The sequence below is a fragment of the Acartia tonsa genome, chromosome 8 (genome assembly GCF_053477335.1).
Source record: "Acartia tonsa isolate MP-2025a chromosome 8, ASM5347733v1, whole genome shotgun sequence".
NCBI classification, from domain to species: domain Eukaryota; kingdom Metazoa; phylum Arthropoda; class Copepoda; order Calanoida; family Acartiidae; genus Acartia; species Acartia tonsa.
The window spans coordinates 34,565,511-34,591,732 of record NC_137267.1 but is presented as its reverse complement, the minus strand read 5'-3'; the positions used below and the strand labels follow the sequence as shown (position 1 = coordinate 34,591,732).

At 36.8% G+C, this 26,222-nt stretch overlaps 1 protein-coding gene across 1 annotated transcript in view; it reads left to right on the top strand.

The window, feature by feature from the left end:
• LOC145326587 (transient receptor potential cation channel subfamily A member 1 homolog) overlaps positions 1 to 25,854 on the top strand; it is a 39,957-nt gene extending 14,103 nt beyond the window's left edge. Inside the window, exons 15-27 of the mRNA XM_080169957.1 lie at positions 56 to 140; positions 630 to 670; positions 1,079 to 1,198; positions 1,813 to 1,850; positions 2,430 to 2,490; positions 4,354 to 4,460; positions 21,381 to 21,424; positions 21,760 to 21,813; positions 22,019 to 22,070; positions 22,377 to 22,472; positions 23,027 to 23,060; positions 23,757 to 23,798; positions 25,030 to 25,854. Coding sequence (XP_080026083.1) covers positions 56 to 140; positions 630 to 670; positions 1,079 to 1,198; positions 1,813 to 1,850; positions 2,430 to 2,490; positions 4,354 to 4,460; positions 21,381 to 21,424; positions 21,760 to 21,813; positions 22,019 to 22,070; positions 22,377 to 22,472; positions 23,027 to 23,060; positions 23,757 to 23,798; positions 25,030 to 25,169 — 914 coding nt within the window. The 3' untranslated portion in view covers positions 25,170 to 25,854. The remainder of the gene's footprint in view (positions 1 to 55; positions 141 to 629; positions 671 to 1,078; positions 1,199 to 1,812; positions 1,851 to 2,429; positions 2,491 to 4,353; positions 4,461 to 21,380; positions 21,425 to 21,759; positions 21,814 to 22,018; positions 22,071 to 22,376; positions 22,473 to 23,026; positions 23,061 to 23,756; positions 23,799 to 25,029) is intronic.
• Positions 25,855 to 26,222: the final 368 nt, after the last annotated feature.

The following is a 26,222-nucleotide window of genomic DNA, read 5'->3' as shown; positions in this document are numbered from 1 at the left end:
AATAATCTAGTGCAGAATATACACCCCTGGATATAAAAGTTACTATCTATTTTAGTGAAAGAATTGGTGGAGCCAAGTCTCACCTTGGTAGCAATACTATTTCAGAGCAAATCAGTGGGAAGTTTAGCTCTTATTCTTGGGTAAGATATTTTCCAGTATGGCTTCGAAACCGATTAATATCCACTGGATTAATACCGGTTCTCAGCCATTCTGAAAAATCATGTGTAGTATCATATTACAGACAATTTTCCTTTGGCCTCTGAGAGCTAACAAAACTGGTTTTAATCTTCAAATTTTTCATTTTAATATCCGCGAAAAGCTGTTTATGATACGATGCAATAAACAACAATTCCTTTCTATAGACATTTTTGTTCTTGTTTATGGTGTAGCCAAGCCTGAGTTTACTAGCAGTACTTTTTCAATTCGGGTAAACAGTATACAATTTACCTAGTCAGTTGGTCTGTCGGTTATGCTTCTTAAACATTAATATTTATTAGTTATTTCTTATAATGATTTTCTACAAATCATATTACATTCTATCTACCTTTTTCTTTTTTGTCATCTGAACCTCTGCTTAGTATCATTGATTTTTTTGTGCTTCGCTACTTATAGATGTTATAATTTTGTAGGACCTACAATGTTCTTGGAAACATCTCTAGAATACCAAGGAATATCACAACTATAAAATATTTATCAAAATAGGATATATCATATATTTTCACAAAGTAGTTAAGGTTTTTGTCAGAAGCTTAAGATCTCTATAACGACTGAACCAAATATGGTTCTCATTTTTAGGCAAGATTTAAATAGCTAGGTGCTGTGATGGTTTACGTTAGTTTATTTTCAGATTTAGGCCTTTGGATGGTTTGAATCTATCTTTCTAGCAACTATTTCCCTCTTTCGAATCCAAACCAAGTCCTAGGGGCCTTGCTGCTATATTCAATAATTTTTTTTCTAAAATCTTAAAAATGGATTACATTACATAAATAACTCCCAACCTCCAGCAAGCAGGCGCGCTATCATTTACGCTAATTTCACGGGTTAAAAAAGTAAACAATATTGTGATACTTCTAAAGGATGGGAAGTCATGTGTTTATGTCAGGGAAAGTGCTGCGAACCATCACTGAATTCTTTTTCTCCTATATTTTTGTTATTCTTGGCTATACCATCACTTTTCATATTGCTTTCCATGAAGAAGGTAAGTTTTACAATTACAGGAAGGAAAGGGACATTGACCTGTTTTTATTACACTAGTCCCCAAAGTCTTATAATAACAGTTTCTCATTCGTTGGCTTTTCAACCTTGGGGACTTTTATTTAACTTTGATTGGTTGGTTCCTTTAGTTGAGTGTCCAAACACTACAACCACTAATTTTAATCTACAGAAGGAGTGATTTTGTGTTACATCAAAATGAATTTATCTGCCATTGTCTTATCCCTTTAGATCCCTGAATTGTGCCACCTATCTAAGTACGGTTGCTAATATCGTAGTGCCAGGCCTTTAAAGTAACAGTAAGTCTCAATGCACTAACATCCAAACTTTTGCAGACAACCAGATTTTTGATTGTATTACCCTAGTCTGAAAGTCCTAACTGTATAACATAGTAATAAGTTGCGCCTGTTTTTGACCCCGACATTTCCCCTACTCATTTAATTAATGTCGCGCATATGACATAACACCAGGTGTAACATCTTTAGTTATGACGTGGATCTGTTTATTTTGAGTTTTAACTCAAAATAATTGGTTATTGCCTAATAGTCTTTAAATTAGATTAATAGAACTGATATTAATATTAAACAATTTTTTTTATAGTGGAAACCTTTTCAAATCTTGGAGATAGCTTGATCAAGGTAACTTTTATTTTTTTATATAAGAAGCTTAAATCGAAAAAAAAAATTTTAAGGATTGAATGATTTTATTGACCAAAAATTCAAGTTTATATTTTTTCCATTGCAATGGAACAAAAGCAAATTAAAAGTACTAAGAAGTCCAGAATTTTTTTTTTGGGTTGGGTTACTTTGCTATTACCCAATAGACCTCCCCCCCCCCCTCTTTGAGTCCTTGTTTAAGTATATTCATTCATATACTCTTTATCACAGGATTCAAAATATTAAACTTTGGACTTTCTTACTTCTAAGGGCACATTTTTAATTTGTAGGCATTAAATCCATAATCTTTGTCTGCTCTTTAATACTTTTTGGGAGCATCGAAAGAAAACGAAGTAGTGGGTTTCGTCGTATTTAAACAGTAGCTTTTCTCCCATAAATAGTCCCTGGGGCTGGGGGCTCTAACCCTGCTGGACAATAATGAACTTTTATCTTACCATACCTTACCTAAAATAACTTATCAAACACTACTGTGATTCTGAACATACGACAAAACCCGCTACTTCATTTTCTTTCCATGATCCAATTTTTGTTTTGTTTAAGGTGATGACAATGTTACTGGGAGAGTTTGACTATTCAGAAAATTTTGTTGCTAAAAGTTCAGGTGATTCATTCCACCTTTTTTACAAGACATTTTTACTTATTCCGCCATTTCAAAATATTGTCATCTTCTTCTTCTTTTAGCCCAACTCTCAACCATGATCATCATCTGCTGCCAGATTTAGGAATCTGGCGGCTGCCGGAGGGTTTTTCCATAGGTCTCGGACTGTGAGGCTAGTGGGGTTGTTGGGGCAGTTGAACAGGTGTTCAGTTGTATCTGAACTGTCGCAGTTAGGGCATTTGTCTACAACCGTGCCAGTTTTATCTATACGGGCCTTGAAACTGTTAAGATAAACACTGTAACCTGATCTAAGTTGTGCGAGGGTGGATCTGGTAGTTCGTGGGAGGGCCTTTTCAGTTTTGTTGATTTCATGAGGGCGGGTTCTAAGGACCTTATTTGGTTCGTTGTTCCTGATTACTCTTTTCACTGTATTAGTGTGAATTTTCTTCAGGTTAGTCTTGTAGTCATTTTCAGAGAGATTAGGATATGATAAATCCTTAATTTCAGCTCCGAATTTTGACTGCAAGGTCTCGTTCATCTGGCGTGCTGGCGCTGGCGCATTCAGGTCAATCCTGTTAGGGTGGCCCTGTTTTTGTGTGGCCAATAAGAACTGTTTGCTTAGCATCTCACAATGTGGTCTCACTTGCATGACTTTTGTTTCAGTGTGAAGATGGTCTGGATCAGTCATGATATGACAACCTGTGGCGGATCTTAATGCTGTATTTTGGGCTATTTGTAGTTCTTTCCAAGATGTGTCGCTGTGGGCGGGCGTCCAGATGGGGCAGCAATAATTAAGTAAAGATTGGCCAGTGGCTTTGTAGGTATTCACTATGGCCTCTTTATCCTTTCCCCAGGTGGTTCCAGTGAGCGCCTTGAGGATGTTATTCCTGGACTGGATGTTGGTTTTCAGATTTTTAGTGTGCTCTCTGAAGGATAACATTCCATCAAAAGTGATACCTAGAATCTTTGGCTTCTTTACTGTGGGGACCTGCTCGCCAGAGATCTCGACGCCTAGCTCTTCACTGACTTCATTGGAGAAGGTGGTAAAGAGGGTGGCGGAGGATTTGGAGGGCGAGATAAACAGGTTCCTGCTCTTGAACCAAGTATCCAGTGTATTCAGATAGGAATTAATTTCTGACACTACTGGTTTGATCTTTGGTCCCGAGTTTAAAATGTTACCATCATCTGCATATGAAACAAGTACAATGTTACCTGGTGGAGCTGGCATGGAAGACATGTACAGGTTGAACAGGACGTGCGACAGGACTCCACCTTGCGGTACACCCTGTTTTACCTTTCTGTATTTACATACAGAGTTTCTGAAGACTACGTAGGTTTGTCGTCCTCGTAGGTAGGCACAAAGGAACCTCTTTATGTAGCAGTTCAGATCCAGTTGTTGGATGTCATCAAGGAGGATCTGGTGGTCGACCGTGTCAAAGGCACGGGACAGGTCTATGGCTACAGAGACGGTTCTGTGGGATGGTTTCTTCCTGTTTAGGCCTGTGTGCACGTGGTTGATGATGGCTTAAATATTGTCATGCTTTCTCGTCACGTGTGTTTTGCTCTTGGGACCTCCAATGATCTCCAAAAAGTTAGCAAGTTTAAGCTCAATTTTTCGACTAGAAGCAAATTTCCAGTAGAAGTCTTTCTGCTATATTAATAGGATATATGTTTGTCTACGAAAATCCTTTGCCTAGTCTAGAGGTAAAATAAACTTACATAGTTCTTAATAATTTTTTGGTGCCTACAAGTCTATTTCTATGTATAGCCTTTTTTTACCTTTCTATCTTATCCAAAATTTATTTCCCTATTCAAAATTTATTTCCCTATCCATAATTTATCTAATTCTATTATTAATCGATTTAGATTGGATGACCCGAATATTTTTCGTCTTCTTTTTGGTGACTATGTGTATAACCTTGATGAATCTAATTGTTGGTCTGGCTATTGGAGATATCAAGAAAATGCGCAAGGAAGTTTTTCATTCATTGGATTATCATGTAGTGTTCCGTGGACACGTAAATGAAACTATAAGACCTGGACGGACAATCTTTTAATTTTTATGTCAAAAGAAGAAAGTAGGAAAAGATAATGGGTATAGTCCTTTCCATGACATCGCTCCATATGGGGCGATGATTTTAATTGATCGCCTCTTATGACATGGGGCGATGTAATGGCTCCTTGAAAGGAGCGATTTAATAGCCCCTTATAACAAGAGGCGATGTTATGACTCCTTGAAAGGAGCGATTTAATAGCCCCTTGCCCTAAGAGGCGATTAAATGATCCTTTATCGCTCCTTTATCGCCCCTTCTAAAGAGGAGATGATATGTCCTCTTATCCCAAGGGGCTATTTAATTAAATATCGCCTCTTCATGGCCCCTTCACTATTATATATATCTTAGTCCCTTGATGGCCCCTACATCGCTCCTACATCGCCCCTTCATCGCTCCTCCATCGCTCCTTCTCCAAATTTATATTACATTGTACTTTGATGGCCCCTACATCGCCCCTCCATCGCTCCTACATCACCCCTTCATCGCTCCTTCTTCAAATTTATATTACATTGTACTTTGATGGCCCCTACATCGCCCCTCCATCGCTCCTACATCGCCCCTTCATCGCTCCTTCTTCAAATTTATATTACATTGTACTGTGATGGCCCCTACATCGCTCCTACATCGCTCCTTCATCGCTCCTACATCGCCCCTTCTCCAAATTTATATTACATTGCAACTTGATGGCCCCTACATCGCTCCTACATCGCTCCTCCATCGCCCCTTCATCGCTCCTTCTCCAAATTTATATAACATTGCAACTTGATGGCCCCTACATCGCTGCTACATCGCTCCTCCATCGCTCCTCCATCGCTCCTACATCGCCCCTTCATCGCTCCTTCCACAAATTTATATTACATTGTACTTTGATGGCCCCTACATCTCTCCTCCATCGCTCCTCCATCGCCCCATCGCCCCTTAATAGCCCCTTACCTTAATTTATATAAAAAAAGCCCCTACATAGCCTCTCCATCGCCCCTTAATAGCTCCTTACCTTAATTTTTATAACATAGCCCCTACATAGCCTCTCCATCGCCCCTTAATAGCCCCTTATCTTAATTTATATAACAAAGCCCCTACATAGCCTCTCCATCGCCCCTAATAGCCCCTTACCTTTATTTATATAACAAAGCTCCTACATAGCCTCTCCATTGCCCCTTAATAGTCCCTTACCTTAATTTATATAACATAGCTCCTACATAGCCTCTCCATCGCCCCTTAAAAGCCCATTACCTTAATTTATATAACATAGCCCCTACATAGCCTCTCCATCGCCCCTTACCTTAATTTATATAACATAGCCCCTACATAGCCTCTCCATCGCCCCTTACCTTAATTTATATAACATAGCCCCTACATCGCCCCTCCATCGCTCCTACATCGCCCCTTCATCGCTCCTTCTTCAAATTTATATTAAATTGTACTGTGATGGCCCCTACATCGCTCCTACATCGCTCCTTCATTGCTCCTACATCGCCCCTTCATCGCTCCTTCTCCAAATTTATATTACATTGCAACTTGATGGCCCCTACATCGCTCCTACATAGCTCCTCCATCGCTCCTCCATCGCTCCTTCATCGCTCCTACATCGCCCCTTCATCGCTCCTTCTCCAAATTTATATTACATTGCAACTTGATGGCCCCTACATCGCTCCTCCATCGCCCCTTAATAGCCCCTTACCTTAATTTATATAACAAAGCTCCTATATGGCCTCTCTATCGCCCCTTAATAGCCACTTAATTTAATTATATAACATTGCCCCTACATAGCCTCTCCATCGCCCCTTAATAGCCCCTTACCTAAATTTATATAACAAAGCTCCTATATAGCCTCTCCATCGCCCCTTAATAGCCCCTTACCTTAATTATGTAACATAGCCCCTACATAGCCTCTCAATCGCCCCTTAATAGCCTCTTACCTTAATTTATATAACATAGCCCCTATATAGCCTCTCCATCGCCCCTTAATAGCCCCTTACCCTAATCTATATAACATAGCCCCTACAAAGCCTCTCCATCGCCCCTTAATAGCCCCTTACCTTAATCTATATAACAAAGCTCCTACATAGCCTCTCCATCGCCCCATAATAGCCTCTTACCTTAATTATGTAACATAGCCCCTACATAGCCTCTCCATCGCCCCTAAATAGCCCCTTACCCTAATTTATATAACATAGCCCCTACATAGCCTCTCCATCGCCCCTTAATAGCTCCTTACCTTAATTTATATAACATAGCCCCTACATAGCCTCTCCATCGCCCCTTAATAGCCCCTTACCTTAATTTATATAACATAGCCCTACATAGCCTCTCCATCGCCCCTTAATAGCCCCTTACCTTAATTTATATAGCATAGCCCCTACATAGCCTCTCCATCGCCCCTTAATAGCCTCTTACCTTAATTTATATAATCCTTACCTTAATATATATAACATAGCCCCTACATAGCCTCTCCATCGCCCCTGAATAGCCCCTTACCCTAATTTATATAACATAGCCCCTACATAGCCTCTCCATCGCCCCTTACCTTAATTTATATAACATAGCCCCTACATCGCCCCTCCATCGCTCCTACATCGCCCCTTCATCGCTCCTTCTTCAAATTTATATTAAATTGTACTGTGATGGCCCCTACATCGCTCCTACATCGCTCCTTCATTGCTCCTACATCGCCCCTTCATCGCTCCTTCTCCAAATTTATATTACATTGCAACTTGATGGCCCCTACATCGCTCCTACATAGCTCCTCCATCGCTCCTCCATCGCTCCTTCATCGCTCCTACATCGCCCCTTCATCGCTCCTTCTCCAAATTTATATTACATTGCAACTTGATGGCCCCTACATCGCTCCTCCATCGCCCCTTAATAGCCCCTTACCTTAATTTATATAACAAAGCTCCTATATGGCCTCTCTATCGCCCCTTAATAGCCACTTAATTTAATTATATAACATTGCCCCTACATAGCCTCTCCATCGCCCCTTAATAGCCCCTTACCTAAATTTATATAACAAAGCTCCTATATAGCCTCTCCATCGCCCCTTAATAGCCCCTTACCTTAATTATGTAACATAGCCCCTACATAGCCTCTCAATCGCCCCTTAATAGCCTCTTACCTTAATTTATATAACATAGCCCCTATATAGCCTCTCCATCGCCCCTTAATAGCCCCTTACCCTAATCTATATAACATAGCCCCTACAAAGCCTCTCCATCGCCCCTTAATAGCCCCTTACCTTAATCTATATAACAAAGCTCCTACATAGCCTCTCCATCGCCCCATAATAGCCTCTTACCTTAATTATGTAACATAGCCCCTACATAGCCTCTCCATCGCCCCTAAATAGCCCCTTACCCTAATTTATATAACATAGCCCCTACATAGCCTCTCCATCGCCCCTTAATAGCTCCTTACCTTAATTTATATAACATAGCCCCTACATAGCCTCTCCATCGCCCCTTAATAGCCCCTTACCTTAATTTATATAACATAGCCCTACATAGCCTCTCCATCGCCCCTTAATAGCCCCTTACCTTAATTTATATAGCATAGCCCCTACATAGCCTCTCCATCGCCCCTTAATAGCCTCTTACCTTAATTTATATAATCCTTACCTTAATATATATAACATAGCCCCTACATAGCCTCTCCATCGCCCCTAAATAGCCCCTTACCCTAATTTATATTACATAGCCCCTACATAGCCTCTCCATCGCCCCTTAATAGCCCCTTACCTTAATTTATATAACATAGCCTCTACATAGCCTCTCCATCGCCCCTTAATAGCCCCTTACCCTAATCTATATAACATAGCCCCTACAAAGCCTCTCCATCGCCCCTTAATAGCCCCTTACCTTAATCTATATAACAAAGCTCCTACATAGCCTCTCCATCGCCCCATAATAGCCTCTTACCTTAATTATGTAACATAGCCCCTACATAGCCTCTCCATCGCCCCTAAATAGCCCCTTACCCTAATTTATATAACATAGCCCCTACATAGCCTCTCCATCGCCCCTTAATAGCTCCTTACCTTAATTTATATAACATAGCCCCTACATAGCCTCTCCATCGCCCCTTAATAGCCCCTTACCTTAATTTATATAACATAGCCCTACATAGCCTCTCCATCGCCCCTTAATAGCCCCTTACCTTAATTTATATAGCATAGCCCCTACATAGCCTCTCCATCGCCCCTTAATAGCCTCTTACCTTAATTTATATAATCCTTACCTTAATATATATAACATAGCCCCTACATAGCCTCTCCATCGCCCCTAAATAGCCCCTTACCCTAATTTATATAACATAGCCCCTACATAGCCTCTCCATCGCCCCTTAATAGCCCCTTACCTTAATTTATATAACATAGCCTCTACATAGCCTCTCCATCGCCCCTTAATAGCCCCTTACCTTAATTTATATAACATAGCCCTACATAGCCTCTCCATCGCCCCTTAATAGCCCCTTACCTTAATTTATATAGCATAGCCCCTACATAGCCTCTCCATCGCCCCTTAATAGCCTCTTACCTTAATTTATATAATCCTTACCTTAATATATATAACATAGCCCCTACATAGCCTCTCCATCGCCCCTGAATAGCCCCTTACCCTAATTTATATAACATAGCCCCTACATAGCCTCTCCATCGCCCCTTAATAGCTCCTTACCTTAATTTATATAACATAGCCCCTACATAGCCTCTCCATCGCCCCTTAATAGCCCCTTACCTTAATTTATATAACATAGCCTCTACATAGCCTCTCCATCGCCCCTTAATAGCCCCTTACCTTAATTATGTAACATAGCCCCTACATAGCCTCTCAATCGCCCCTTAATAGCCCCTTACCTTAATTTATATAGCATAGCCCCTACATAGCCTCTCCATCGCCCCTTAATAGCCTCTTACCTTAATTTATATAATCCTTACCTTAATATATATAACATAGCCCCTACATAGCCTCTCCATCGCCCCTAAATAGCCCCTTACCCTAATTTATATTACATAGCCCCTACATAGCCTCTCCATCGCCCCTTAATAGCTCCTTACCTTAATTTATATAACATAGCCCCTACATAGCCTCTCCATCGCCCCTTAATAGCCCCTTACCTTAATTTATATAACATAGCCCTACATAGCCTCTCCATCGCCCCTTAATAGCCCCTTACCTTAATTTATATAGCATAGCCCCTACATAGCCTCTCCATCGCCCCTTAATAGCCTCTTACCTTAATTTATATAATCCTTACCTTAATATATATAACATAGCCCCTACATAGCCTCTCCATCGCCCCTAAATAGCCCCTTACCCTAATTTATATTACATAGCCCCTACATAGCCTCTCCATCGCCCCTTAATAGCCCCTTACCTTAATTTATATAACATAGCCTCTACATAGCCTCTCCATCGCCCCTTAATAGCCCCTTACCCTAATCTATATAACATAGCCCCTACAAAGCCTCTCCATCGCCCCTTAATAGCCCCTTACCTTAATCTATATAACAAAGCTCCTACATAGCCTCTCCATCGCCCCATAATAGCCTCTTACCTTAATTATGTAACATAGCCCCTACATAGCCTCTCCATCGCCCCTAAATAGCCCCTTACCCTAATTTATATAACATAGCCCCTACATAGCCTCTCCATCGCCCCTTAATAGCTCCTTACCTTAATTTATATAACATAGCCCCTACATAGCCTCTCCATCGCCCCTTAATAGCCCCTTACCTTAATTTATATAACATAGCCCTACATAGCCTCTCCATCGCCCCTTAATAGCCCCTTACCTTAATTTATATAGCATAGCCCCTACATAGCCTCTCCATCGCCCCTTAATAGCCTCTTACCTTAATTTATATAATCCTTACCTTAATATATATAACATAGCCCCTACATAGCCTCTCCATCGCCCCTAAATAGCCCCTTACCCTAATTTATATAACATAGCCCCTACATAGCCTCTCCATCGCCCCTTAATAGCCCCTTACCTTAATTTATATAACATAGCCTCTACATAGCCTCTCCATCGCCCCTTAATAGCCCCTTACCTTAATTTATATAACATAGCCCTACATAGCCTCTCCATCGCCCCTTAATAGCCCCTTACCTTAATTTATATAGCATAGCCCCTACATAGCCTCTCCATCGCCCCTTAATAGCCTCTTACCTTAATTTATATAATCCTTACCTTAATATATATAACATAGCCCCTACATAGCCTCTCCATCGCCCCTGAATAGCCCCTTACCCTAATTTATATAACATAGCCCCTACATAGCCTCTCCATCGCCCCTTAATAGCTCCTTACCTTAATTTATATAACATAGCCCCTACATAGCCTCTCCATCGCCCCTTAATAGCCCCTTACCTTAATTTATATAACATAGCCTCTACATAGCCTCTCCATCGCCCCTTAATAGCCCCTTACCTTAATTATGTAACATAGCCCCTACATAGCCTCTCAATCGCCCCTTAATAGCCCCTTACCTTAATTTATATAGCATAGCCCCTACATAGCCTCTCCATCGCCCCTTAATAGCCTCTTACCTTAATTTATATAATCCTTACCTTAATATATATAACATAGCCCCTACATAGCCTCTCCATCGCCCCTAAATAGCCCCTTACCCTAATTTATATAACATAGCCCCTACATAGCCTCTCCATCGCCCCTTAATAGCCTCTTACCTTAATTTATATAACATAGGCCCTACAAAGCATCTCCATCGCCCCTTAATAGCCCCTTACCTTAATTATATAACATAGCCCCTACATAGCCTCTCCATCGCCCCTTAATAGCCTCTTACCTTAATTTATATAACATAGCCCCTTCATAGCCTCTTCATCGCCCCTTACCTTAATTTATATAACATAGGCCCTTTATGGCTCCTGTACAGCCTCTGTAATTGTATTGCCCCTTCATTATAGAAGGTAGGGCATTAAGGTAAGGAAGGAATGTGACCCTCTACAGTTTTAAATTTAAGTTTTAAAAGGATGACAAGGATGACAACATTTATAAAAGCAAAGCTCTGAAACGGTAGAAAAAAGTTTAAAGGAAGCCTGCAAGAAATACCACGCTTTAACTGCTGAAAGACTGCCACAAGTAGACCAAATACCCCAAATTTGAAGCCTTCAGCTTCTATAACAAAAAAGTTCTAGGCATTTTAAAATGACATTTTATGTACAATGGAAATTTTGAAAGAATTGCAATGCTCATGTTGAAAACTTTAAAATTAAACTACGTGGCCTAGAAACAAAATTATAAGCTTATTTTTGTCATAAATTTAGGTTTCCAGTAACTAATTATATTTTTACAATAAAAATACCCATTTTTATAGTCAAAATCATTAAAAAAAAAATAAGTTTTACTTGCGTTGTACCGAATGTACTGTAGCCAATCAGAAGGCTGAATCAGCTTAACAACCAATCACAGCTAAGCTTGTATTAGTTTACCCCTTTGTTTCCGCTATGATTTTCGTTTAAAAATGCAATTTAAATCGATTTTTTTTCATAGATTTTGACTATGAAATGTGGTGTTTTTATTGTAAAAATGTAATCAGTTACAGGCAATCTAAGTTTCTGACAAAGATAAGGTTATAATTTTATGTCTAGGCAACGTAATTTAATATTGTTTTTTCTTTTATGAGCATTGGAAATCTTTCAAAAATTCCATTGTACATAAAATGCTATTTTGAAATGCCTAGAACTTTTTTGTTATTGAAGCTGAAGGCTTATAATTTGGGGTATTGGGTCTTCTTGTGGCAGTCTTTTAGCAGTTAAAGCGTGTTATTTCTTGCAGGCGTCCTTTAATGAACATTAATAATGTAGAGTGTCAGAACTGAATAGTCAGAACATAAATTTAAAATTCGAAACAAAATTGTAAGTAAATTTATTGAGAAATTGCTAACATGCAGGATAATGCTTAAGGACGTACTCACATTTTTTGGACTTGATTATAGATATGATTCGCTTATAACATTCTATTTTGTTGTCCTAGGAATCAGTATCCCAGAAATCAGATTAATCGGATAATTTTGATACATAAAAATTTGTTGTAAGTTAATAATTAGTATGCTTAAAATGGACGTATGGATATTCTGATAATGATTATAGACTTTCTAAATCGTACCTTTCTACTACAGGAATCACATGCCTAAATTAACGAAAATAGCTAACCGTTACGGACGTACGGACTGATCCTTAATATAGAAAAGCTTTGCTTTTAAAAAGTTAAAAAGATTTTTTGAGGGGATGGGGTAATATTTTTCTTGGGGTGAATTTTCTGGGAGGGTGGAGATACCCTCCCTCGAAATAATTATAAACCCTCTATGAACTTAAAAGAAGCTTCACTGTAAAGGAGAACCATATAGGTTCAGCGGTTAGCTTTTCTACAGACAAAAAAAAGATTACTACTTTATATAATAGGTTATGAAAAAGGAAAAAAAAGCAAGATAACAAGGATAACAACATTCACAAAAGCAAAGCTCTAAAATCAGGAGGTCAAACATAAATTTTGTTAAAATTAGCGTAAATCTATAATACAAAGTAGAATGATGTCTGTCCATCCGTCTGTCTGTCTGTCCGTCTGTCTGTCCGTCTGTCTGTCCGTCTGTCAGTCCCTTAAGATCTCGGTAACCACTGGACCGATTATATTCTACTATTCAGGGAATATACCTACTGGTCCTGTGGTGGTTTTAGGCTATTTTCTTGGGGGCTGGGATACCCCCAACCCCCCAAAAAACAAAAAAATCCCCCCCCATTTTTTTTTTTGCTGAAGATTTTCTTGGTCCTATTACGAATTTCGCCAAAAAAAAATTTTATCACCTCTTGGGGCAAAGCCCCTGAGGCTAGGGGCGAATCTGCTAGTATAGAATATAGTAAAAGGGCATAATTTTATTTTTAGTATTTGATTATAATACTAAACCTTGTTGTCCTAAGAAACATTACTCCAAAACCCAGATGAATGGGACAATGATATTATACAAAAAAATGGACGTACATACTTTCTAGTAATGAATATAGTATTGTACCCAACTGTTATAGAAATCATTCTGCAAAGTTTGAAATCGATAGGATATTTATAACATGTCTAAATTAAAGAAAATGTCGTCTAACCGTTTGGACGTACGGACAAACCAATCCTTACTATAGAAAAGTTTCGCATTTAAAAAGGAAAATTATAATGAAAATATAATGAATTAATAAAATAAATATAAATAATATAATAACATAATGAAATAAAGAAAAAAAATAAACTAAGAGAATGAAATTTTTTAGTTAAATAGAATATTGAATAAGGATCATATAATGGACAAACAGACAAAGTAAGTTATAGAGCAGACTTTAAGAGAATATGCTATTACTCAAAGATTATCACGAAACCTAAGTCTTTTGAAGCATAATTGAGAGACAGACAAAATAATTTATAGACTGGATATACATATGTCATGGGAATATTCACTAAAAATCTCAACAGTCTATCTTTAACAATAGCAGAGAAAACCACATGCTTAACTTAATGAGAAGAGCAATGACGAAAGGACTAGCCCTAATTGTAGAAAAGTCTCTCTTTTAACAAAAAAAGTATTTTTTTTGGTCTGAAGCTTAAAAATTTCATAAACTGACTAAATTCTCCATTTAAGGGAAGCTTCACATAGGTCATGGGATGGTTTTTTGCTTTTTCATTTTCAGATTTAAGCCCCTAATTGGTTTAGGCTATTTTTCTGCCTCCTTACATTAAAAAGAGCGCAGCTGCAAGTGAATAAGAAAAGAGAAATATAAAAGAAGAATACATATTATCCTATTATATAAAGTAGTAAAACATAAACAAACGTTGGAGTGGACAAACCTAGGAATGGGACAATCGTCGGAGTGGACATTGCTTATGTAAAACGCAGGAGTGTCTTTTATTTTATTTATAAGATAAAAATCTTTCAAAACAAAAAAAAATCTTGAATATCTTTTCTCACAGACTGAAATTTTAAAATCAGTCTAACAGTTTTCCAAAGTAGGTAAGTTCTATCGAAAGGCAAAGGTTTGAAACAGATAGAACATTTCATTAAACTAAAACATATTTTTTTCTCACATTGTTTACAACTGTCAAATAGGTTTTTTTATATGCCTAACCCCTGCAGGGGGCTTATTTGTATATTTATATCTTAACCTAACCTAACCTGTGTAGAAATAACTAAACAAATGTTGTTGAAACCTAATTTTTAAGATATTATAGACACTTCTGCGTTTTACTTATATAATGTCCACTCCGACATTTGTCCGAAATATCCTGTGTTTGTCCACGTTAGTAAGGCTTTCTGTTCTGAAACTTAAGATCTCAATAACTACTAAACAGATTGGGCTTTCTATTTCAGGTAAGCTTAATATTTGTCTTGTAATGGCTTTAGGCTATTTTATTTTAAGTCGAGGGATGGTTTTAGGCTATTCTATTTTAAGTCCTGGGAAGGCTTTAGGCTTTTATTCATTCCCCTTTGAATACAGAGCCAATAGATGCTGGGGGCGTAGCCGCTAGTCGATATACAAAGTTTTTTTTTGTCTGTAGCAAAGGATCTCGTTTGCTGCTAAACCGATATGATGTATGTCTGTCTGTCTATACCGTAGGATCTTGCTAACCGCTGAGTACTGAGATGATTTTAAGATAGTTTATTTTTTTTCCTTATAATAAAATAACAGGATATTTGTCCATAAAAAGCGAAGCAATATCTTAATTTTTGTTGTTGGAACTGTTATTCAGTTGATTATACCAAGGATCTAAAGGAATAAGACAATGGCCGATAAATTTTTATCCATCCCTAATAACGATACACAAAATTGCAACACTACAACCAAAATATGACAAAAGTCCCCAAAGTTTTGAGCCAACGAATAAGAAAACTTCATTATAAAACTTTGGAGACTATTGTAAAAATTGCCTAATGTTTCCTTTATCCCTGAGATTATACAGACTATCCTTAAACTAATATTTACATTAAAGTAACAGGATGTTTATCAGTATCAACTGAACCGATATGCTTCTCCTTTACATTGAAGCTTATTTTACTCGCAGGAAAAGTTTTCATTTTGGGGAGGGGACTAACACTTTCAGCCCCCGGAAGGTATCACTTCCCTTAAATTCTTAACCTTCCCCCTCCCCCCCCTCTCCACCACATCTATTCATTAAAGTACTCCTAGGGTCATCTATGGGATTAGCCGTTAGTGACTTAAAAATAATTCAAGTGCAATGATATATTTACCAAATTAATACGATAATTTTGTATACATTTTTTATGAAAAAAAATTATTTTGCCAAAGGCAGCCAAAAAATAAGCAGCAAATATTTCAAAAATGCTCTGATAATCAGAGATCTACAGGGATAAGACGATTGTCGATAAAATGATATATATACATATATACAGTGTGTTTTTTTATGAGAACTTTTTTGAAAGCAATTTTACCTTACTTATAGTTATTAGAATTTAATGATTAATGGCTTATTCTCTTCTTTTTTATAACCTTTAATAGAAAAGCAAAAAATATTTCAGTTTTTATTCAAAAAGTACAGTAAATTAAAAAATTTAAAACTTAGGTGTCAACATCTAAAAATGGTTTTAGTGCATTTTTCTTATAATCTACCTTTGCAAGAATGGCTGCAAAACGCTTCAAAGTTGAGATATTGAGCTAAAAATTTATATAGATACTACTTGTGACATGTACTAGAACATTTTGAAATTTGAAGGCCATATCTCAACCAGGGAGGGAATACTGGCCCCCCAATGTACTCCCTCCATTCTTGGAAAGGGTAGAAGATTTGAGCATAAGAAAAATGCGCTAAAACCATTTCTCGTATTCATTTGAATCCGGTGGATAGGAACCGGTTCTCATCCATACGAAAAAAACTATGTCTAGCATCGTATTATATCCAGCTTTCTACGAATATAGATATGTACAATCATAAGATTAAACCCAGTTTTTTTAGCCGGTGCCTTCTGCACCTCGGGGCTAAAAAAACTAGTTTTAATCTCATAATTGTACTTTCTATATCCGCGGAAAGCCGTTTATAATACGATGCGAGAAATAACTATTTTAGATGTTGACACCCATGTTTTGAAATTTTGAATTTACTGTACTTTTTAAATAAAAACTGAAATATTTTTTTGCTTTTCTGTTAATGGTTATAAAAAACGAAGAGAATAAGCCATTAATCATTAAATTCTGATAACTATAAGTAGGGTAAAATTGCTTTCAAAAATGCTCTCATAAAAAAAAACACTGTATATATATGTATGTTTATATATTAATTATTCCCATTGATGATTCACAAAATTACCCCTTCTTTAGTTTAGAATTAGTGGTTGAAACATTTAGACACTCAACTTAATGAACTAAACAATCACAAAACAATAAAAAGTCCCCAAGGTTGTTAATCTAACGAATAAGAAAACGGTATTATAAAACTTTGGAGACTAGACAGCACTCTTGGATAAGCCAACTTATAACACTTTGGGAACTATCCTAATCCTCCCTGGCGAAATGACAATGAGATTTTTTGGTAAATTTGTGGCAAACTTTATTCTTAATAAATTAGCACTTGGCAAAATTATACTGGAGAGATATTTCATTGAAGAATAAATTTTTTTTTTGCCCAAACTTTTCGCCAGCCAATAATAACAGATAAGTTAAACATTGTAAAAATAATATAGTAACTTAACTCGAGTTGTCAACGGCAGAAATTAGGTCCTGAGATGGTTTTAGGCCTGGAAAGGTTTATAACAATTTTATCTGTATTTCTTAAAATAAATTAACAGAATCTTTGTCTGTATGTATGAATGTCTGTCTGTACCGAAGGATCTTGCTAACCGATGAACCAATATGGTTCTCCTTTACAGTGAAGATTCCTATAGGTCCTGAGATCGTTCTCCTTAATAGGGTAGCTTCTCATAGGTCCTGGGGAGGTTAATAACTATTTTATTTTAATCCTTATAATAAAGTAACAGGATCTTTGTCTGTATGTATGTCTGTCTGTACCTTGCTAACCACTAAACCGACATGGTTCTCCTTTACAGTGAAGCTTCCTATGGGTAATGAGATGGCTTTAGGCCATTTTATTTTTAATCCTTATAAAAAGTAACAGGATCATTGTCTGTATGTATCAAAGAAGATCGCTAACTGCAGAACCAATATGGTTCTCCTTTATAGGGTAGCTTCCAATAGATCCTGGGAAGGTGTATAACTGTTTTGAAGGAGGATATAAGGGGCTATTAAGGGGCGATGGAGAGGCTATGTAGAGGCTATGTTATATAAATTAAGGTAAGGGGCTTTTAAGTGGCGATGGAGGGCTATTAAGGGGCGATGGAGAGGCTATGTTATATAAATTAAGGTAAGGAGCTATTAAGGGGCGATGGAGAGGCTATGTAGCGGCTATGTTATATAAATTGGCTATTAAGGGGCGATAGAGAGGCTATATAGGGGCTATTTTATATAAATTAAGGTAAAGGACTATTAAGGGGCGATGGAGAGGCTATGTAGGGGCTATGTTATATAAATTAAGGTAAGGGGCTATTAAGGGGCGATGAAGAGGCTATTTAGGGGCTATGTTATATAAAATCGGGTAAGGGGCTATTAAGGGGCGATGGGGAGGCTATGTAGGAGCTATGTTATATAATTAAGGTAAGGGGATATTAAGGGGCGATGGAGAGGCTATGTAGGGGCTATGTTACATAATTAAGGTAAGGGGCTATTAAGGGGCGATGGAGAGGCTATGTAGGAGCTTTGTTATATAGATTAAGGTAAGGGGCTATTAAGGGGCGATGGAGAGGCTTTGTAGGGGCTATGTTATATAGATTAGGGTAAGGGGCTATTAAGGGGCGATGGAGAGGCTATATAGGGGCTATGTTATATAAATTAAGGTAAGAGGCTATTAAGGGGCGATTGAGAGGCTATGTAGGGGCTATGTTACATAATTAAGGTAAGGGGCTATTAAGGGGCGATGGAGAGGCTATATAGGAGCTTTGTTATATAAATTTAGGTAAGGGGCTATTAAGGGGCGATGGAGAGGCTATGTAGGGGCAATGTTATATAATTAAATTAAGTGGCTATTAAGGGGCGATAGAGAGGCCATATAGGAGCTTTGTTATATAAATTAAGGTAAGGGGCTATTAAGGGGCGATGGAGGAGCGATGTAGGGGCCATCAAGTTGCAATGTAATATAAATTTGGAGAAGGAGCGATGAAGGGGCGATGTAGGAGCGATGAAGGAGCGATGGAGGAGCGATGGAGGAGCTATGTAGGAGCGATGTAGGGGCCATCAAGTTGCAATGTAATATAAATTTGGAGAAGGAGCGATGAAGGGGCGATGTAGGAGCAATGAAGGAGCGATGTAGGAGCGATGTAGGGGCCATCACAGTACAATTTAATATAAATTTGGAGAAGGAGCGATGAAGGAGCGATGTAGGAGCGATGGAGGGGCGATGTAGGGGCCATCAAAGTACAATGTAATATAAATTTGGAGAAGGAGCGATGAAGGGGCGATGTAGGAGCGATGAAGGAGCGATGTAGGAGCGATGTAGGAGTGATGTAGGAGCGATGTAGGGGCCATCACAGTACAATTTAATATAAATTTGGAGAAGGAGCGATGTAGGAGCGATGGAGGGGCGATGTAGGAGCGATGGAGGGGCGATGTAGGAGCCATCAAAGTACAATGTAATATAAATTTGGAGAAGGAGCGATGAAGGAGCAATGGAGGGGCGATGTAGGAGCGATGGAGGGGCAATGGAGGGGCGATGTAGGGGCCATCAAAGTACAATGTAATATAAATTTGGAGAAGGAGCGATGAAGGGGCGATGTAGGAGCGATGAAGGAGCGATGTAGGAGCGATGTAGGGGCCATCACAGTACAATTTAATATAAATTTGGAGAAGGAGCGATGTAGGAGCGATGGAGGGGCGATGTAGGAGCGATGAAGGAGCGATGTAGCAGCGATGTAGGGGCCATCAAGTTGCAATGTAATATAAATTTGGAGAAGGAGCGATGAAGGGGCGATGTAGGAGCGATGAAGGAGCGATGTAGGAGCGATGTAGGGGCCATCACAGTACAATTTAATATAAATTTGGAGAAGGAGCGATGTAGGAGCGATGTAGGGGCCATCACAGTACAATTTAATATAAATTTGGAGAAGGAGCGATGAAGGAGCGATGTAGGAGCGATGTAGGGGCGATGTAGGAGCGATGTAGGGGCCATCAAAGTACAATGTAATATAAATTTGGAGAAGGGGCGATGGAGGAGCGATGTAGGGGCCATCAAGTGGGTTGTTATATAAATTAAGGTAAGGGACTACGGAGGGGCGATGGAGAGGCTATGAAGGAGCCATCATGGGGCTATAGCATAGCCTCTTATCATAAGAGGCGATATTAACGCCCCTTCAAAGGAGCTATTAAGAGGCCATGAAGGAGCTATAGCATAGCCTCTTATCATAAGAGGCGATATGAACGCTCCTTAAAAGGGGCTATCACATCGCTCCATATGATAAGAGGCTATGCTATAGCTCCTTGAAGGAGCTATAGAAAATCATCGCCCCATATGGAGCGATGTCATGGAAAGGACTATACCCAAATTTTTAAATACTAGTTTTTGAAGGTTCAAATTTTTATTGGAATAATTTTTTTGAAAGGGGATGTAGTAGCCTCCCCCAAAATAGTTATACACCTTCTAAGGACTTATGAGAAGCAACACTGTAAAGGAAAACCATATCGTTTCAGCGGTTTTCGGGATTCTTCGGTACACACAGACAGACAGACACACACACACAGACTGTTATCCTCTTACTTTTATATAAGAATCATTGCTGTGCAAATAGTTTTCAAAATTGCCATAATAATTCTACATATTTAAACAAGGATGACAACATCCATAAAAGCGAAGCTCTGAAACGGTAGGAAAAACGGACATTAACACTAGGCTATAAAAGTTTTCCGGAATTTTAATAAATATAATAGATTTGAAATCTGCATAAAATTTTAAGGATTTTTTATAAAATTCGTTTTTTATATAATTCATTATTTAAAAGCGCAAATCCAATTTTAGTTAATAAATTTTGACCAATAGGATAGGTGGATTGGAAACTACCTGCGCTCTAATTGGTTGAATGATGTACGTCACTTAAGCTTCTCCAATCAGAGCGCAGATAGTTTTCAATCCACCAATCACAGATGTCAAAATTATTTAACTTAATTTGTATTTGCGCTTATAGATAAAGAATTATACAAAAAACGAATTTTATAAAAATTCCTTAAAATTTTATGCAGATTTCAAATCTATTATATTTATTAAAATTCCGGAAAACTTTTATAGCCTAATTAACACTTGTGTAATGTCAGAACTGAATAATCAGAATGCGATTGTATAAGGGTCAAAGCATAATTGTAAGTAAATTTGTTGAAAAACTGCTTGATACAGGAAAATGATTATGGACATACTTACATTTTTAGGACTTGATTATAGAGTTGCTTCGTTTATAAATTGTACTTTGTTGTCCCAGGAATCAGAATACCAAAAATCAGACCAATCGGATAATTAGGTCACATACAAATTTGTTGTTAAAAATGTAAAAAAAATAAACATGTTTAAAATGGACGTACGGACATTCTGGTAATGATTATAGAGTTGCTACGCTTTCTAAATCGTAACTAACTACTAAAGGAATCACCATGCATAATTTGAAATCGATAGGACAATTCTAACATGTCTAAAATAATGAAAAAAGCTATCCGTGATGGACGGACGGACCGACCCTTATTATAGAAAAGCTTCGCTTTTAAAAAATAAAATACTGATGGAAAACTTGATTAGAATGCGAATGTTTACAAGCAAATTGGAACATTGAGTGGAATAAAGTAAGCATTTTTAAAAGTGAAGGTTTCTATATTTAGGGTCGGTCCGTCCGTAACAGTTAGGCAGCTAGCACTTTTCGTTAATTTAGACATGTTGTCGATTTGAAACTTTACATGAAAATTCTAATAACAGGTAGGTATGATTTAGAAAGCGAAGCAACTCTATATCGCTCCAAAAATGTTGTTTAAACGATATCTTGTAGTTTTGCAACAAATTTTGCTTACAATTTGCATCTGGATCCTAATTTAAGAGAATCAGGACTACCAATACAAAACATCATAAACAAAGTATCTAATCTATGTTTTGATTTTTATTAAGATGTTTATGATTTATTAAGGATTGTCGATGAAATTTTGGTTTTCTTTCAATATGTTCCATGTTTAAAGAAATGGTAAGATAAATGTTTATCAAAGCGAGGCTTCTCTGCAGTCACAGTTGGTTGTCTGTCAGTCCATTAGTTATGAGAACTTTTTTTCGAGGAATATGCTATTTCTTTTGGCTTTAATACATTGAAGCGTTTAAGCACCCAAATTTGTAAGGAAGGACTGGGAAAAGAAGTTTTGCTGTATTTTTGACAATTAATTTTATTAAATTAGGATAAAACAAAGAAGAGAATGCAATCATTACAAAATATTTCTAGACCTACAGGTATCTTCTTGATTTAAAGTTTATCGTAACAGTTAGTAAAACTATACATGCTTTATGTTTTTCTATCTACTTATTAGAAGCGAACCTACTCTATAATTTACTTTGTCCGTCAGCCTGTCGGTCATAATCATGCATAAAAAACATTGAAAATATTGTTTATTAATATATATGTAAGGTTTCGTGATTTCTAAGAATTATTTACATTTATCAACTGAACATCGTCCCTTTGGTCTGTTTGTCCTTCCATAAAATTTTAGTACTTCGCTACTTGTGGATGTTGTCATCCTTGTATTTCTTTCTATCTAGGAAGGTAGGTATTGCAACGCCCAAAAGCTTCATATAACGGATAGTAAAACCAACCGTTCATGGTCTTATGGTGCTTCAAGAGACACTCTGAAAAAGGTAAAATAAAAAATTCAATGTTTTTGTACAAACCCCCTCCCCCCTTTATAAACATGAGAATTCATGGATCAATTAATTTATTATTCTTAATAGTCAATAATACAAATAATCTCATAATATAAATAAACCAATTTGTTGCAAAATTAGACACTATAATGTGTACACTTCCTACCCAATAATGTGGTCAGATATTACATACACTGCTCCTAATTATATAATTAAGGAATTCTTCAATCCAGACTATATATATCAGGAATAAGACAATAGCTGATAAATTGATGTATATCCCCATTTGTGTTACACAAAGTTGCTCATTCTGTATATTACAACTAGTGGTTGAAACGATTAGACACTTAATTTAATACACCAACCAATCAAAATTCAAGAAAATAAAAAAACGTTACTTTAAAACTTTGGGGACTATTAAACTCTTTGCTTTAGTCTAAAGTATACAAATTAACATAAAAATAAATAATTCAAAAAAACCATCAGAGGGGGTAAGCTCACATTTAAAAAATGTTCTGATATCTAAAAATGCAAGCAATCTTGTTTAGGTGATTGATATTCTGAAAACAACAACACATGAAGGTAATTTTATTTTCTGACAATCCCTTCTGTCTGTAACGAAGGATCTCGCTAACCGCTGAACTGAAGTGGTTCTCCTTTACATTGTTGCTTTTCATAAGTACTGTGAGTGTTTATAGCTATTTTGTGGGAGAGTACCACCAATCAATCTCCCAAGAGAAATCACAAAAAATATAACTAACCTCATTTAGCAGCGAAAAAAATATTATTGGGTAAACAACTAATCTTATTATAGATTGAAAAGAAAACATTTTACTTGACTCTTCTAGCCGCAAGTACAAAAATAAAGTGCTAATGAAAATTAATGAATTAAAAAAACATTTTTGCAAACGCTGTAGGTTAGAGTAGGATTGGATAATTGGATTAAAACAAAACCCTTTGCTAATAACAGCCAACCAACTTTTTTATTGTACATGTCTGAATGTCCGAACACTGCGTTGTAATAGGTTGCTTTAGATCATAAATTAATTATAATTGCCTGTTGTTGACCAATAAGGTTCACTATCGTTTCTTTTTAATTAAATGGGAAATATAGTAGGTGGGGGAGTTTTTTTCTATGCAAAACAATACCCTTTGAGAAAAAAGCCGTTGCACCTTTTTATTTGTCAAGTAGATTTTAACGTCTAGTCAGACGTACTTACATATCTATATTTATAAAGTATATACGCCACTCACAATTTAACAACATCAAATATTCAGCGCTAACAACTGAATCGGTGTTAGGGGAAAATGTATTTACAGGTAGTCAGAGTGAGTTTTCTTCAATGGGGAAATCGGGGTTTTTGCACCCAAAGAAGAAAAACTTAATTGCCTCGTACTATTCAAGAGTCAAAAGTACAGTTTATGCAAGGTCTAAAACGACCAAGCTAATATTGCTTGATTCACTTATACAAGAGACAAAATTAATTGAAAATGATTGCCAAAATCGAAATATATCTTTATTTCTAGAATAGTGTACTTTTTTTAAATTTAGGATGAAAAACATACTATTTTTAAAATTTTTGTCAGCATTGTAAACCAATGTTCTTAATGTATAACAAATGTTAAGAAATACATTTTTGTATTTTCTGGGGTAAAATGATTTTATTCTTTTGGTGCAATTTCCCTATCTGGTAATTAATTAGCATGTTTTTCATATGATATTTAATCTTTTTAAAAATAATTTTTGGTATAATATCTTTTGAATTTGAAAGAAAGTTTGTTTTTATTTTGTTACTACTTTTAATGAATGATTGCTTTTGCACGAGACTTATATTGTATATTTCTTCATGGTTTTTGGTTATTTTTTGCATGATTTTGAATGATAGAAATTTTTGTTTTCCTGTGTTAATTCCTATTAATTTTGATAAAAATATGTGGATCATTTTAAAGAAGATGATTTTTGTTAAAAAAGATGAGAGAAAAATATATTTTGGTATTTTTAATCCCCACGATTGACACCCTGAGGCCTGTATCAATAATTAACTTTCCTAAAAAGTCAAACTTTTCCTTTGTATACATACGTACATACAAACAGACTGGCATCATACTACTTTATAGGAATAGTTTTTAAAGTAGGAGAAATGGAGTTTCGAAATTAAGATTATTGTTTTCTTTTACGAAAAATATTTTTTTAAAATTATATTTTCTCTTAAAAATCTGCATATATTTTTAGGACAGTGTAACGTTAATTATAGAGTATTTGTGCTGCTACAAAAAATGTCATAAAAAGAGGTTTATTATGTTTAACAATACCGTATATTTTGAATTTAGCAAAGCGTTTGACATAAATTTGGTAACTTTTGTCCAAGGATCTTAAATTTGCTGACGACTCTAAACAAAATTAAACCTCGGTATGGCCCTGCTAGCTTGATTCACCCAATAAAAAAAAAGTACTCATTTGTATTAAGTTTAGGTTCAAGTATAATTCTCAGTTCAATGTCCCATCCCTCCCTTCCTTTTTGCTATTAGAAAATAGTAAATTTATATTTAGGTTGTTTAAATGAGGAGAGCCATGTAAGTGTGTCCCCCCACCCCTCAACAGATGCACTTGTCAAAGTTATTGAGCGACTGGAAAGAAGAATTGAAAATCTGGAATCCAAACTTGATTTAAAACCAGACTCTAATCTGTGAATCTGTGGGCTACAAGAACCTCAAACAAACCCTTTTGTACATTTAATGAACAGCTTATAGTGTACAATAAAAAATGACGTCATACAATACAAATGACCAATGATAGGTCAGTATACATTGTAATTGACCAATGAAAATTGTATACTGGCCTATCATCTGTCATTTTCATTATATAACGTTATTTTTTATTGGACAATATTCGTTGTTTCCATTTAATCAGTCTTGTATCTTATATCTAAAATTTTAAAATGAAGAGTTAGGCAAAAAATTAAGTGGGGTGAGGGGTAGGAATAAATTTTTGTTTACATTAATTACTTCATGTAAAGTTAGGTTAGGTTATATTGGGTACTTGGTAGTCACACGCAGGGTTAGGGAATCGCAAGTATATGCTCTGCAAGGTTAGAAATCCCTGCAGGAATTAGGCAGAGAAAAAAATACCTCCTCCTCCTTTATTCTTATTTCATTTCAATATTAAGAGGGGGGGGGGGGGGAAGTCCAGTTTCAGTGCTGAACATGCACTCTGCAGTAATTTATACTTTTTTGTTGTATATGTATATATTTACTTTCATTTCATTATTTTAATCATAATTTACATTTTGTATTTATAAAAGACATTTATTTTTTGTAATTTTTTCGTCTTACCGTTCAGACACATTTTATGTTACCATTTTAAGTGCAATTGTATTATATGCACAGCTAGCTTAAGCCAGGTACAGGTTTACCTGAGCACGCCAAAGAAACTAACTAGCAGGGGTGTTCTAGGAAGGTATTGTGAGTTCATAACCACTCTTACTTAAATCGTAGCTGTAGCTTCCCCACTATGATTTTTTTCAAAATACATTTTCTTGGCTGCTGGGTTTCAATTTTTCTTTCTACTATAATTATGAAATGAATTGTTTGTTTCAGCGAGCTGAGCTTGATCTTTAAATCGTTTTTATGCCGCGCTGAATCGGGGCGATTCAGAGGTAAACCGTAGGCGCGCTGGTGGTAAGCCACAGCGCACCTGATTTTTAAAAGATTTTCGGTGCGGTGTTGTTAAATCGCTTGCGCACT